At 42.4% G+C, this 14,179-nt stretch overlaps 1 protein-coding gene across 1 annotated transcript in view; it reads left to right on the top strand.

The window, feature by feature from the left end:
* Positions 1-12,169, top strand: part of LOC140906153 (uncharacterized) — a 172,155-nt gene extending 159,986 nt beyond the window's left edge. Inside the window, exon 4 of the mRNA XM_073329656.1 lies at positions 11,767-12,169. Within this exon, the coding sequence (XP_073185757.1) occupies positions 11,767-12,169 (403 nt within the window). The remainder of the gene's footprint in view (positions 1-11,766) is intronic.
* Positions 12,170-14,179: the final 2,010 nt, after the last annotated feature.

Here is a 14,179-nt window from a genome sequence, read left to right as displayed (position 1 = left end):
TTTGGGGTTGGGAAGGAATTTTCCTCCAGGGCAGATTGGAAGGCCCTGGAGGTTTTTCGCCTTCCTCTGTAGCATGGGGCACGGGTCACTTGCTGGAGGATTCTCTGCTCCTTGAGGTCTTCAAACTACAATTTGAGGACTTCAATAGCACAGATATAGGTGTGAGGTCTTTTTTAGGAGTGGTGGGTGAAATTCTGTGGCCTGCATTGTGCAGGAGGTCAGACTAGATGATCATAATGGTCCCTTCTGACCTAAATATCTATGAATCTATGAATCTATGAATCTCTACCTTGGACTTAACCAAGGGGTACTGGCAGGTACCGCTAGATGAATCTGCCAAGGAAAGGTCAGCCTTCATCACACATCTCGGGCTGTATGAATTTAATGTACTCCCTTTCGGGCTGCGAAATGCACCCGCCACTTTCCAAAGACTTGTAGATGGTCTCCTAGCGGGATTAGGAGAATATGCAGTCGCCTACCTTGACGATGTGGCCATATTTTCGGATTCCTGGGCAGACCACCTGGAACATCTACAAAAAGTCCTTGAGCGCATAAGGGAGGCAGGACTAACTGTTAAGGCTAAGAAGTGTCAAATAGGCCTAAACAGAGTGACTTACCTTGGACACCAGGTGGGTCAAGGAACTATCAGCCCCCTACAGGCCAAAGTGGATGCTATCCAAAAGTGGCCTGTCCCAAAGTCAAAGAAACAGGTTCAATCCTTCTTAGGCTTGGCCGGTTATTACAGACGATTTGTACCGCACTACAGCCAAATCGCTGCCCCACTGACAGACCTAACCAAAAAGAAACAGCCAAATGCTGTTCAGTGGACCGGAAAGTGTCAGCAGGCCTTTAACAAGCTTAAAGCGACACTCATGTCTGACCCTGTACTAAGGGCCCCAGACTTTGACAAACCGTTCCTAGTAACCACAGATGCATCCGAGCGTGGTGTGGGAGCAGTTTTAATGCAGAAAGGACCTGATCAAGAATTCCACCCTGTAGTGTTTCTCAGCAAAAAACTGTCTGAGAGGGAAAGCAACTGGTCAGTCACTGAAAAAGAATGTTATGCCATTGTCTACGCTCTGGAAAAGCTACGCCCATATGTTTGGGGACGGCGTTTCCACCTGCAAACCGACCATGCTGCACTAAAGTGGCTTCACACTGTCAAAGAAACTAACAAAAAACTTCTTCGGTGGAGTTTAACTCTCCAAGATTTTGATTTCGACATCCAACACATCTCAGGAGCTTCTAACAAAGTGGCTGATGCACTCTCCCGTGAAAGTTTCCCAGAATCAACTGGTTAAAATCGTCCTTGAGATGTGGAAAATATTGTTAGTCTTTATGTACTTGGTAGTATATTTAGAGATGCATGTGTCTTATTAACTCTGTTTTCCTAGAGCTCCAGGAAGAAATCCCAGCCAGTGTTTCACCCTAGCTGAGATTTGGGGGGCGTGTCATAAATATAAAGGGAAGGGTAAACCCCTTTGAAATCCCTCCTGGCCAGGGGAAAGCTCCTCTCACCTGTAAAGGGTTAAGAAGCTAAAGGTAACCTCGCTGGCACCTGACCAAAATGACCAATGAGGAGACAAGATACTTTCAAAAGCTGGGAGGAGGGAGAGGAACAAAGGGTCTGTCTGTAGTCGTCTTGGCCGGGGACAGAACAGGAATGGAGTCTTAGAACTTTTAGTAAGTAATCTAGCTAGGTATGTGTTAGATTATGATTTCTTTAAATGGCTGAGAAAAGAATTGTGCTGAATAGAATAACTATTTCTGTCTGTGTATCTTTTTTGTAACTTAAGGTTTTGCCTAGAGGGGTTCTCTGTTTTTGAATCTAATTACCCTGTAAGATATATACCATCCTGATTTTACAGGGGGGATTTCTTTATTTCTATTTACTTCTATTTTTTATTAAAAGTCTTCTTGTAAAACACTGAATGCTTTTTCATTGTTCTCAGATACAAGGGTTTGGGTCTGTGGTCACCTATGCAAATTGGTGAGGCTTTTTATCCAACATTTCCCAGGAAAGGGGGGGTGCAAGTGTTGGGAGGATTGTTCATTGTTCTTAAGATCCAAGGGTCTGGGTCTGTAGTCACCTAGGCAAATTGGTGAGGCTTTTTACCAAACCTTGTCCAGGAAGTGGGGTGCAAGGTTTTGGGAAGTATTTTGGGGGGACAGATGTGTCCAAACAGCTCTTCCCCAGTAACCAGTAATTGTTTGGTGGTGGTAGCGGCCATTCCAAGGATAACGGGTGTAATATTTTGTACCTTGGGGAAGTTTTGACCTAAGCTGGTAAAGATAAGCTTAGGAGGTTTTTCATGCAGGTCCCCACATCTGTACCCTAGAGTTCAGAGTGGGGGAGGAACCTTGACATGGGCACTTGTTCAATATTTCTTTTTATCCTCCACACTGAATGTGTGGCCCAGCCCTTATTTAGCACACACCATCCAAACCCTGCACTGAATGCCAAATTCTTAATTTCCTCATGGCATTTCAATGGTGTTCCACCACAGTTTCACAAATATTAGTGAATTTATCTTCACAACACTCCTGGGAGACGAGATGGTATTCTCTCCATTTAAGCAGCTGTGGAATTGAGGGACAGAGAGATTGAGGCCAAAACTGGTAAATGTCACTAACTTTGGATACCCAACTTGAAACATTTAGAGCCTTATTTTTGATTTTTATAGCACTTTGTGTCCATCACAGCTCCAATCACCTTTAGTTGTAGCTGTGAGTGCCCAAGAGTTCTGCAAATCTGTCTCCAGGTCCCTCACATTTGGCACTCAGAAAATGAGGAACACACAATCTGTGGCACCTGTGAACATTTTGGTTTAAGTGACATACTCAGCATCACGTAGGAACTCTATGGCAGAAGAAGGGATAGTCAGATCCAATTATGTGAATAGCTGAGTCCTGATTCTTACTTGATTTTGGAATGTTGATGATATATGTAACAGGACTTGCAACAGCAGTATTTCTTGGGGTTATCGAGATTGTTGTTATGATTTAGGCTAGACAAAATAAGAACACTCTCCCTCAAACCTCCACTCAAAACTCTATTTAATTTTATGTATTCATGTGTATTATTTTTTTGTGTCTGGAAAATGTTCAGTTAACTTTTTCCCCTTATTTTCATTTAGTGAGTTTTGTATATTTCTGGGTTGTTGACCAATCTTTCCAGCAGTAGGTGCTGGAAATCTCAACAGAATAGGCCAGATTTGCAGATCTAAAAGGTTTAATATATTAATCTAAACTTGTAATAAATAGCCAAATTTTGGGTGCTTAATCTGAACCTTTTGAGATTCTCCCATGTGAAGCTGTTGTTTTTCTCTCTGGGTTATTTTTAAGGAGCCAACATGCACTGATGATTTTATTAAATCACAGGAACATCCTGTGCGTTGCCATCTTGTAAGCATTCTGCTTATGCCACTGAAGTCAATGGCAAAGCGCACATTGCAGGAACAAGGACTAAATGAACACAGCAATGTTGTAAAATTATACCTAGTGTGTTCTCCTGGGTTCTCTTAAGCAGACATTTAATCCTTGTAAGAGGCAAAGCACAGCAGGGTTTTTTTTTTGTTTTTTTGGCTTTGGTGTGATTTCAAAATCACACCCATTGGTGAAATTGTCCATGTGGACTCTGGGCCAGATTATATCCTCCATTATACTTGTGTGAATGTCTTTTGATTTCAGTGGGGTTTCATGTGCATATGTATAATGGAAGTTAGATCTTGATCTGCTGGATTTTAATAGTTTACAAACAGGTTTTGAACTCAAATCTTCATTGAGAAGAGCTGTGTACGTATGAGGTGTGGGGGGAGAGGGAGCAGGAACCATACAAAATTCCTCCTCACAGTTTACATTAAAAATAAATCATTTTTATGTTTTATGCCTTGTATTTTTCTTAGAAATGGAAAGTGATTTCTGTGGGCAGCAAATGCTTTTAATTTATTACATACAAGTACCAGGAAGTGAAAGACACAGTCACTGCTATTCGTTTTGCGAAGTTACCTGTCTAATATTCTATTTGAGCAAATATCCCATGTTTCTCTGATCCTTTATAACTAGCAAAGATTCTTATTGTGCACAACAAATCAGATTTTTCTTTTCTTTTCTTTTTTTTTTTTGGTGCTCCAAGAGAAATCATTGTACCTTCTGGATCAATAAACAACAGGGCCTTAATTAAAGCTGGAGAATGAAGTTGGTATGAGAAATTAAATTCCTCCAGTATCCTGAAGGGAATAAAATCTGTTTTTCACATGAGTATTGTTACATCATATTATAGCTAAATAAAAGTAGAAGTTAACTTCTGCTTTTAGGGCTTTGGTTAATCCTTCACAGTATCACTTCATGATGGGTGAAATTTGTGGATTATTGAAAAATTATATTAAAGTAGAATAGTATTTGATTAGTTTTAAATACAATAAAAATGCTCGTGTACAGCTGTGAGTGCTCTGCAAATTAAGTAAACTCAGAATTTACATAGGGTGGAACTGACTCCTTTGGTAAGGGTCATCACTGGTCCCATGCACCACCTAAATCCAGGTTAAGTTCAGCCATCAGAACAAATCAGCAAAATAACAATAGCAACTTGCAAAGAAATAGATTAACATAAGCAATTAGTGCATCAAAGCAGCAGAAATGCTCCTATCTCACCTCCCCCGAACATTTCAGATCGTCAGCCCTCCCCAAAAGCCCTATCAAAAGATGGCTTTTGCAGCAAGCCCAAAAGGTTAACATGTCTGGGCTATTTTGGCATAAGTTTCAGAATCAAGGCGACCTCCTAGAGAATGCTCTGTCATCAGCCCCCTCTGGTACTCTGAGCTCCTACCCTCACTGCAGCTGTGACAGTCTGACATGGCATATTATTTGTATTGCATTTGATGCATAAGGGTATGTCTACACTAACAAAAACACCTGTGGCAGGGAGTCTCAGAGCCTGGGACTACAGACTCGGGCTTGGGGATTTGTGCCAAGGCACTGAAAATAGCAATGTAGACATTCCCACCCAGGCTGGAGCCTGGGCTCTGAAACCCAGCAAGGGGGTGGGTCTCAGAGCCTGTTTTCCAGCCTGAGTGGGAATGTCAACTGCTATGTTTAGCTAGCCCAAGTCTTGGACTTGAAGACTCGCTGCAGGGTTGGTTTTTTTTTTTTGTTTGTTTGTTTTTTGCCATGTAGTCATACCCTAATTGCCCAGCTGAGATCAAGCCTCATTGTGCTTGCTGTGCTGTGTGTACACAGAAGTGGGTGGGTGAGGTTCTGTGGCCTGCAATGTGGCAGAGGACAGACTAGATGATCATGATGGGTCCCTTCTAGCCTTACAGTCTCTGAGTAAGGGAGAGCACTTTCAGCCTACATAGGGCATAACATGGGAAATAGAAATAAAATATAGCAGAATGTAGGTAGGGTGGAATGAAATGTTGGCAGGGGTGGAATATTCTTGGGTCCCTAAGTAAACCAACCCACACTTCGAGCCCATCCAAGTAGCTTTAATGGTCAGCATTTATACTTCCAGCATTGTTCCAATGGAAACAAGTAGGGCTGCAGCCCCGAAGTATTTTCAAACTAAACTATATAATGAACTATATATATGAAGAGTCTGATGAAATACGTTAGAATATTCAAGGACCTGACTAAGGAGATATGAGACGTTAGTGATTATCTTCAAAAAGTCATGGAAGACGGGAGAGACTCCAGATGGCTGGAAAGGGGCAAATATAGTGCCCATCTATAAAAATGGAAATAAGGGCAACCCAGGGAATTACAGACCAGTCAGCTTAACTTCAGTACCCGGAAAGATAATGGAGAAAATAATTAAGCAATCAATTTGCAAACACCTAGAAGATAATGAGGTGATACGTAATGGTCAGCATGATTTGTCAAGAACAAATCATGTCAAACCAACCTAATAGCCTTCTTTGACAGGGTAACAAGCCTTGTGGATGGGGGAGAGCAGTAGATGTGGTATATCTTGACTTTAGTAAGGTTTTTGATACTGTCTTGCATGACCTTCTCATAAACAAACTAGGGAAACAAAACCTAGAAGGGGCTATCAAAAGGTAGGTGCATAATTGGTTGGAAAATCATTCCCAGAGAGTAATTAGTGGTTCACAGTCAAGCTGGAAGGGAAAATCAAGTGGGGGTCCCTCAGGGATTAGTTCCAGGTCCAGTTCTGTTCAATATCTTCATCAATGATTTAGATAATGGCATAGAGAGTACACTTATAATGTTTGTGGATGATACCAAGATGGGAGGGGTTGCAAGTGCTTTGGAGGATAGGATTAAAATTCAAATTGATCTGGACAAACTGGAGAAATGGTCTGAAGTAAATAGGATGAAATTCAATAAGGACAAATGCAAAGTACTCCACTTAGGAAGGAACAATTAGTTGCACACATACAAAATGGGAAATGACTGCCTAGGAAGGAGTACTGCAGATAGGGATCTGAGGGTCATAGTGGATCACAAGCTAAATATGAGTCAAAAGTGTAATGCTGTTGCAAAAAAAGTGAACATCATTCTGGGATGTATTAGCAGCAGTATTACAAGCAAGACATGAGAAGTAATTTTTTCACTCTATTCCATGCTGATTAGGCTTCAACTGGAGTATTGTATCCAGTTCTGGGCACCACATTTCAGGAAAGATGTGGACAAATTTGGAGAAAGTCCAGAGAAGAGCAACAAAAATTATTAAAGGTCTAGAATACATGATATATGTGGGAAGATTGAAAAAATTGGGTTTGTTTAGTCTGGAGAAGAGAAGACTGAGATGGGACATAACAGCTTTCAGGTACGTTAAAGGTTGCTACAAGGAGGAGGGAGAAAAAATGTTCTCATTAACCTCCTGAGGACAGGACAAGAAGCAATGGGCTTAAATCACGGTAAGGGCGGTTTAAGTTGGGCTTTAGGGAAAATTCCTAACTGTCAGGGTAGTTAAGCACTGGAATAAACTGCCTAGGGAGGTTGTGGAATCTCCATCATTGGAGATTTTTAAGAGCAGGTTAGACAGACGCCTGTCAGGGTGTTTGATAATACGTAGTCCTGCCATGAGTGCAGGGAGCTGGACTAGCTGACCTTTCAAGGTCCTTTCCATTCCTACGATTCTATATTGAGAATTGATTGTTTAAATGGTTAATGTTTGCACAGATGTCTTTTGAGATTTGGCTGAAAAACACTGTAGAATAGAAAATATTGTTATGGATTTGAAAGTAAACAGCCTTTTCTGTGGGACTAGATAACGGGGCCTTTATTAAACCAGCAACATACATTTAACATAAGAAATTAGACATTTGAATCCAGTATTTGAAATAAGAGAGATCTTTGCGATCACTGATACTATTGCGGGAATCCCACAGCAGCCACGCTGTTCATATTAAATATAATTTCTGTGGTGTTTTATCTATCTTCTGCGAGTCTGTCTGACATGAGTTTCCTTTAGAGAAAATGAAGTGACTTGACACGATGTAATCTGACATAATGCGATGTGATGGTATAAATGAGAGATGCTATGGATAGATGTAGTGGATAATTTGAGACACCACCTATGGTATGCATGAGCTGGCAGACAGTGTACTGTGGTTCACTGACTACCTGATTGCTTTCAGTTAGTCCGGCGAACCACCTCCCGATGCACAACTCTCTCCTATCCCCCCCATAGCAACTGGGGTGCCTCAGACACTAGACTAAATAACCACTCCATGCACATATTCTTTTGCCTTCTGAATTGGGGGTGAGGGTGGGGCTGAAGCATGGGCACAGGTGTTGAACTAGGGAATCAATTATACACAATCATCCAAGGAAAAGATCGATCTGTTCACTGAATGTGTTGTCACTGGACCGGATGTATTTACAATAATGACGGAAATAACAATAGTAGAGTAAGTCAATTCTTGTTGTCAGACGCAGTACCTGGGGGAAATGAAGCTGGTTCAAGTTTTCCAGCACTGCTTAACCCTCAGAGATGAATTTAGGAGCAGGCCCCCAACCACAGCTGACAGCACCAGCCTCAGTTATATCAAGAATCTACTACTGTTGAGAGTGCATGGAATGACTGACACGCGCACCACTAACGTTGTCCAGCCAAAGGCCAGGCGCAGTTCGCAGAGCACTAATTTGTGCTTTTGCTTCCAGGCCTAGCCCAGCTGTGCCAAGTTTGGTTGCCAGACTAAACAGCTACAACCATTTTGTCTGAAGAGGGCAGGGAAAGACCGGCCTCCTATGGGTATGTCTACGCTGCAGTTAAGACACCTGCGGCTGGCCTGTACCATTTGACTCAGTCTTGTGGGATTTGGGCTAAGGGGCTGTTTAATGGCTGAGTAGATGTTTGGGCTCAGGCTCAAGCCTGAGCTCTGGGGCCCTCCTACCTCACAGGATCCTAGAGTTGAGGCTCTAGTCTGAGCCCGAACGTCTACACTGCAATTAAACAGCCCTATGAGCCTGAGTCAGCTGGCATTGACCAGCCATGGATTTTAATTGTAGTGTAGACATACGCTACAGCTCCTCATGTTTAAATGGGAAAGCATGAGGAAAAGAAATGCTCCTCCCTCACTCAAATAATATGGGGAAAGGAAAAGCCCAACTGGACTCAGGGAGGGAGTGTGTGGTGAAAAGATGGCAAGGCGTGGGAAGGAACAGAGACTTTGTTTATACTTCCCTTTTGGGGGGATGGAGTTGAGGGAGGAAGAAATACCTCTGCTGGGCTTCAAGGCAGAAGTCACTAATGAAAAGAAGACAGTGAGGGAACTTTTGGGGAAACAACCCTCATGGAAAAGTCCTATAAAGTTTAATAGGGAGGAAACCAAGCAGGTTTTACAGAAATATAGTGGGTTATGTAGACATTACTCTAAACACATTTAGAATTTGATAGAGAATGAACTCTCTTTCATTATTTTTTAAAGCCAACAAATAGAATTCTATAGTAGAGGTATAATACTCTAAGTTCGAGAAGACATTTTCTTAAGTCCAGGTAAGTGTAACCGAGAAACCTTCTCGCCTGGTTTCCCATTGAAGGGAAATTCTGGGACATGGAGAGTAGGTATTTTTCTTTATTTACTCTATATATGCTAGGCCTGGAACAGATAGTTAAACAGCATCAAGGCCACTCCCCCTCTTTCAGGTATCTCAGTTCAGCATCAAAGCCTAATTCTTAGGGAGAGGAACTGCCTCAAGAACTGACTCTACTTAGAAAGAATAAGATGGAGAGCAAACTCTCTAGCTGTTGTGCAGTAGTTCTTCTCCCTGCACCAAAGAACCTACATCTCAAAACTAACTAATCACATAAGCATTTCTTCTCCAGTTCTCAGTGCAGACCTTTAATACAGATTCTGCATTCACTTCATAGATCTGAGCTTCCTTTAACATCAGCAGAACACTAAGGCCCTGATCTAAAGCCCACTGAAATTGATGGGAGTCTTTCTATTGACTTTAGGGGGCTTTGGATCAGGCCTTGAGTGTAGAGTAGGAGATTGTGATTTATGGGGATGGACACAGGGTTGGGGGGAGTGCCAGGAAACTGCTGACTTCTAATATTGGCTTTGTGTCTGACTTAGGCTGTGTCTACACTACCACTTATGTTGGTATAACTTATGTCGCTCAGGGGTGTGAATAAGTCACTCCTGAGTGACATGATTTACACTGACCTACGCGCTAGTGTGGACAGTGCCACATTGGCGGCTTGTTGGGGGTGGATTAAGTTCACAGGAGAGCTCTCTCCCATCTGCTTACACCAGCTACACTAGAGAGCTTACAGCGGTGCAGAAGCATTGGTGCAGCTGTGCCGCTGTAAGCTCCGTGGTGTAGACATAGCCTGAGTGACCCAAGACAACTCTCTGCACTTTGTTTCGCAGCATATAAGGTGGGCTAATAATACATGACTACCACAGTGTGTATGAATGAATTCCGGTTCTTTGCATATATCAACTGCTCCCATGTGATGGCTCTTTGTGTCCCTCCATTGATTAGTCCCCATATGGAGATTTATGAGTTGTCTACAGCCTTTAAGCTATGGGGCCAGGGTTCATTATCTCAGGTAGTAGGGTCACATGCTTTCAGAGTCAGAGCCTGGGTTTAATTCCTATTGCCAATAACTCATCCGGGGGCATCGTGTTGCAGTCCAGAAGAGCTAACTTTTATTGCTGTTCATTGTGCGTCAGAGGTTTTTGTTGTTGTTCTCCCTTTGCAAAATGGTTAAAAAATCCATTGATATTTTCCTCTTCTGCTTTCTTCGGTCCCATCGGAGACATGTCTGGATATTACATGGATTTATACATGTTTTTCTGACTCACTGGAGGATAAATGCGTTGCTTTCAAAGTTGTAATTATCTAAGTGCGTTATTAAATAAAACAATAATTATTTCAGTACAAATGTTTTCAAAACCAGTGGGCATAAGAGGAATTGAAATGTTCCTTCCCACCCCCACCTTGCCCAGTGTTGCTGGTGATGTATGGATTCCTGCCCATACCACAGTGATGTGCATTCATCATGAACATAATAAAGGCTCTACTGTAGGCAGAGATGTGGCAGGCTGGAAACAACCGAGAGGCCATATCTTTGCCTGGTGTAAATTGGTATAACTCCCTTGACTCTAGTGGAGCTAGTCCAGTTTACACTAGCGGAAGATCTGGCCCCTTGCCTCATGAAAAGACAGAAGAATAATAGCTCCGAAAAGCCAGATTCCTCTCTCAATCGCCCCTCCAGGCTTCTAGTTCCCCTTTCAAAATGATTGAAGATTACGTTTTAGCTCAGAGATTAGCCTCCAAGCAAGCTCCCTTGGCCCCTTACCTGCTGAATCTTTTGCTTGCCCAACCACCGTAGTTTTGTCTTGCAATCCTTTTTAGCATAACACACTCCATTAATTCCACGTTGAGCTGGGCTTTTCTCCACTTTCTGTCCCTATTAACCCGTGGCAAAAGCCGAAACCAAAGGAAGCTGGTGCATTTTTCTGCTTGGCTGCCACATGGTGGAACAGCTGTTGTAGAGAGGGAGCCATACGTGAGCGTTTCTTTTGCAAAGCCAAGCATTTTCCAAGGGCATATTGGAAGACCTGGAAGGCTGCAGTTTGGCCACTGCTGACTAACAAAAAGGGGCAGATTCAAAAGCAAAGCTTTTGTTTAATACAAAGGCCCATTCATGTGCCATGTTGGACTCTGGTAGCTCCTCTGAAGGGTCACATCATACTAACAGGAAGAAAAGACAATAAAAAAAGCGGGGGCAAGACAGATATATTGGAGACTTTTTAAAAGGCAAAAGCTCTTTGCCAAAGGTGAATAATAACTCCATAAATTAAAATAGCGTCTTAACATTAGATAGTTATCTTTACCAATGAAAGTCGACGTCCAGCTCTCCTTACTCCTCTTTCCTACTCCCATAGGCTTTTTTTCATGCAGCTGGCTGACCTAGAGATGTGTGTAGCTCTGGCTTCAAGTTTGGCAGCCAACCAGAACTCTTCAGACTTGACCTTGAATTCAGCATCTGTTCTGAATCTAAAATCTTTTCCAACATTCCCTAAAAACTGGCTGGGCTTTCTAGGCTGATCTGCTAGGCCACCCCTGGAACTTGAAGGGATTTGGATTTGATTTGGTATCTACAACACTGTTGGTTTCAGCAGGTTTAGCTTCCTACCTGAAGCACTCACGTAACCCTGCTTCCAAGGCAGCGGCTGTTATTCCTGCATCAGGACCGAGATCTGTTATGCTCACAGCATATGCACAGAGAAATTAGATAAAAGCTCTTGCTGGAAAGTTGCAATATAATACTGCTTTATTTTTTAGGATGCAGAACAAGAACCTCAAAACGGGGCCGGGAAGACAGGCTGCTCCCTACAACAACAAGGCAAAACAACTGACTGACGACTTCTGGCAGCGCTGGCATGCTTTGCTACAGTGCCCTGTAGCCTGCAAGCAAAGCCAGGAAAATTCCCTCCCCCCTCCCCGCCGCCTTAAAATGATAGCTTGCAATTCCAACAGAGTCCTCGCTACACCACAAGTCTTTGAGGTGTTCATTGAATCCAGCCTCTGGATGTCTAGGTGCTGCTACCTCAATGAAGGACGAGGCAGCTGCCCTTTGGCAGCCTGGCTACTGACACAGTTTTTGAGAGCCCACAGACCTGATTTCCAGGGAACACCCACAGTTCCAGCTTACTGCAGCTGGATTTTTGGTGCTGAACACCACTGATAATAGGGCCAAGTTGTCTCAGAACTAAGGCATTTCAAGTCAGAGGCCTCTTTTGAAAATGTTGGCCTTTAATCTGCCTGCTCTGCAGTTTGTTCATGTATAAAATAGAGCCAATACTTGCCTCAGAGACTTAGTGTGTGGCATAGCTGGTGTGTAAAACACTTTTAAGATCTTTGCACATGAAATTTTATTAGGAGAGACAAGGGTCTACACAGCAAACTTCTCATTTCCTTGTGCAAGAAGGTAGCAACATATTTTACTCTCCTTCAAGAAGTCACAAAAGAGATCCGAAGTGGAAATATAAAATAAAAGATTTTCTTTATTCCAATTTGATAACACGTGGTCAGCAAAAGGACCAATATAATTAGAAGCTTGGAAAACAATAGAGTTAAGAAAATCTTGACATTTTTGTCTTACACTATTCTTTACCCTGATTTATGGTTGTAGGGGAGATGAAGTAATACTGTAGTCATGCTAGTAATTGTGTGAAATTGTTCTCAAGTAGGATTTAAAAATATCAGTGTAATTAAACTAATTATCCTTTTCTTAAATTCAGGCTGGTGTCACCTATTGTAATTTACACATTCTGTCACAGAAACAAGTGGAGCTGAAAGTTCATGCTTTTGCTTACTGCTATCCATAAATCTTATTTCTTATTTGCATTAATGAAAGTGCCTCTTGGGCCCCAGTAATGAACCAGGATCCAACTGTGCTAGGTGCAGTACAAACAGAGAATAGATGGGTCCTCGTCCTAAAGAATATTGCAACTTAATTAATGCTCTCTCTTGTTCTCTCTCTCATCCCCACAAAAACACAGTAACATAAAGGGCCTGATCTAGCTGCCATTGAAATCAATGAGAGTCAGCTTGGGTCCTGAGTGCATGACACTTGTAGTGCATTTCAGTTTGAAAGAACATTTGGCTTAAGGGCAGGTCCACAACATTTTGGCACCTGAGGCGGGGAGCTCAAATGACGCCCCCATATCCCCTCGCTTGGCCCAAAATTTTGAAAGGTCTCAATTCTTCCTTCTTCCTGTTCTACTCCTCTTATGGTACTGCTCTGCTACCTACCCCAATAAAGGAGAACTAACAACTTAAAATGCCTTGTTAAAAAATTTTAAGTAACACTTACATTTGCTGTTCAGGTGTTTGAAAGTTAACTTTTCTTGTCTGCATAGTAAACACTGGCATTTTTATCTGTTTGAATAATCAAAGGGGTGCTTTCCGTGCCTTCTTGGTTGCAAAGATTTGAACTGCTTCCTGCTGAAGGTCCACAGTCTGGGCCAGCTCATGCTCTACTGAGATGGTTGCAAGGCCAACCAGCTCATTGTGGAGCATAGATGTGTTTATTAACTTCAGCTTGGCAAAGCTGCATTCTCCACTGGCAACGGTTACAGGAAGTGTTAGAAGTATGCGCAGAGCAACAAAAGCATTTGGAAAGAGGGTGGTCATCTTATTTGGGCACATATATTCCAGAACAGCCTTTGGAGTTGATCCTGCTGAAATGTATCTTGAAAGGGCTTTCAGTTCATCACCTGAATCACTTGCATCAATATCGCTCATGTCATCATGTGTCAACACGGTCTCTAGTGCCCTGCATTGCTGATGTAGGTCGTCTTCAGGTATAGTGAGGAGTTTTGGAATATCATACAACATCCCAAATATACTGCTGTGTTCCCTGAGCTGCATGAAACATTCTTCAACTGACTGTATTGCACAATCTAGCACTTGGCTAAAGAATTCAACTTTGAATTGTTGTTTGGGGTCTCTTACGGGATTATTCCGTGCCTTGTAATCAAAATGTCGTCTCTGGTGACTCTTGTATTCTTGAATGGGTGGGAAAATAGCTTCAGTGTGAAGTTCCTCTGTCAACTTCTGTGCACTCTTCAGAAAGTTTTGAAATCCCTCATCTGACCAGTAAGACTGTAGGTATGACTTTGCTTTGTTCCATTGCTCCAGATATATCAAGGTCAACACCTTGGAATCTCTTGCTTTGAACATTTATTTCAAA

Source organism: Lepidochelys kempii, chromosome 2 (assembly GCF_965140285.1).
Source record: "Lepidochelys kempii isolate rLepKem1 chromosome 2, rLepKem1.hap1, whole genome shotgun sequence".
NCBI classification, from domain to species: Eukaryota; Metazoa; Chordata; order Testudines; family Cheloniidae; genus Lepidochelys; species Lepidochelys kempii.
This window is presented reverse-complemented; position numbering and strand designations above follow the sequence as displayed.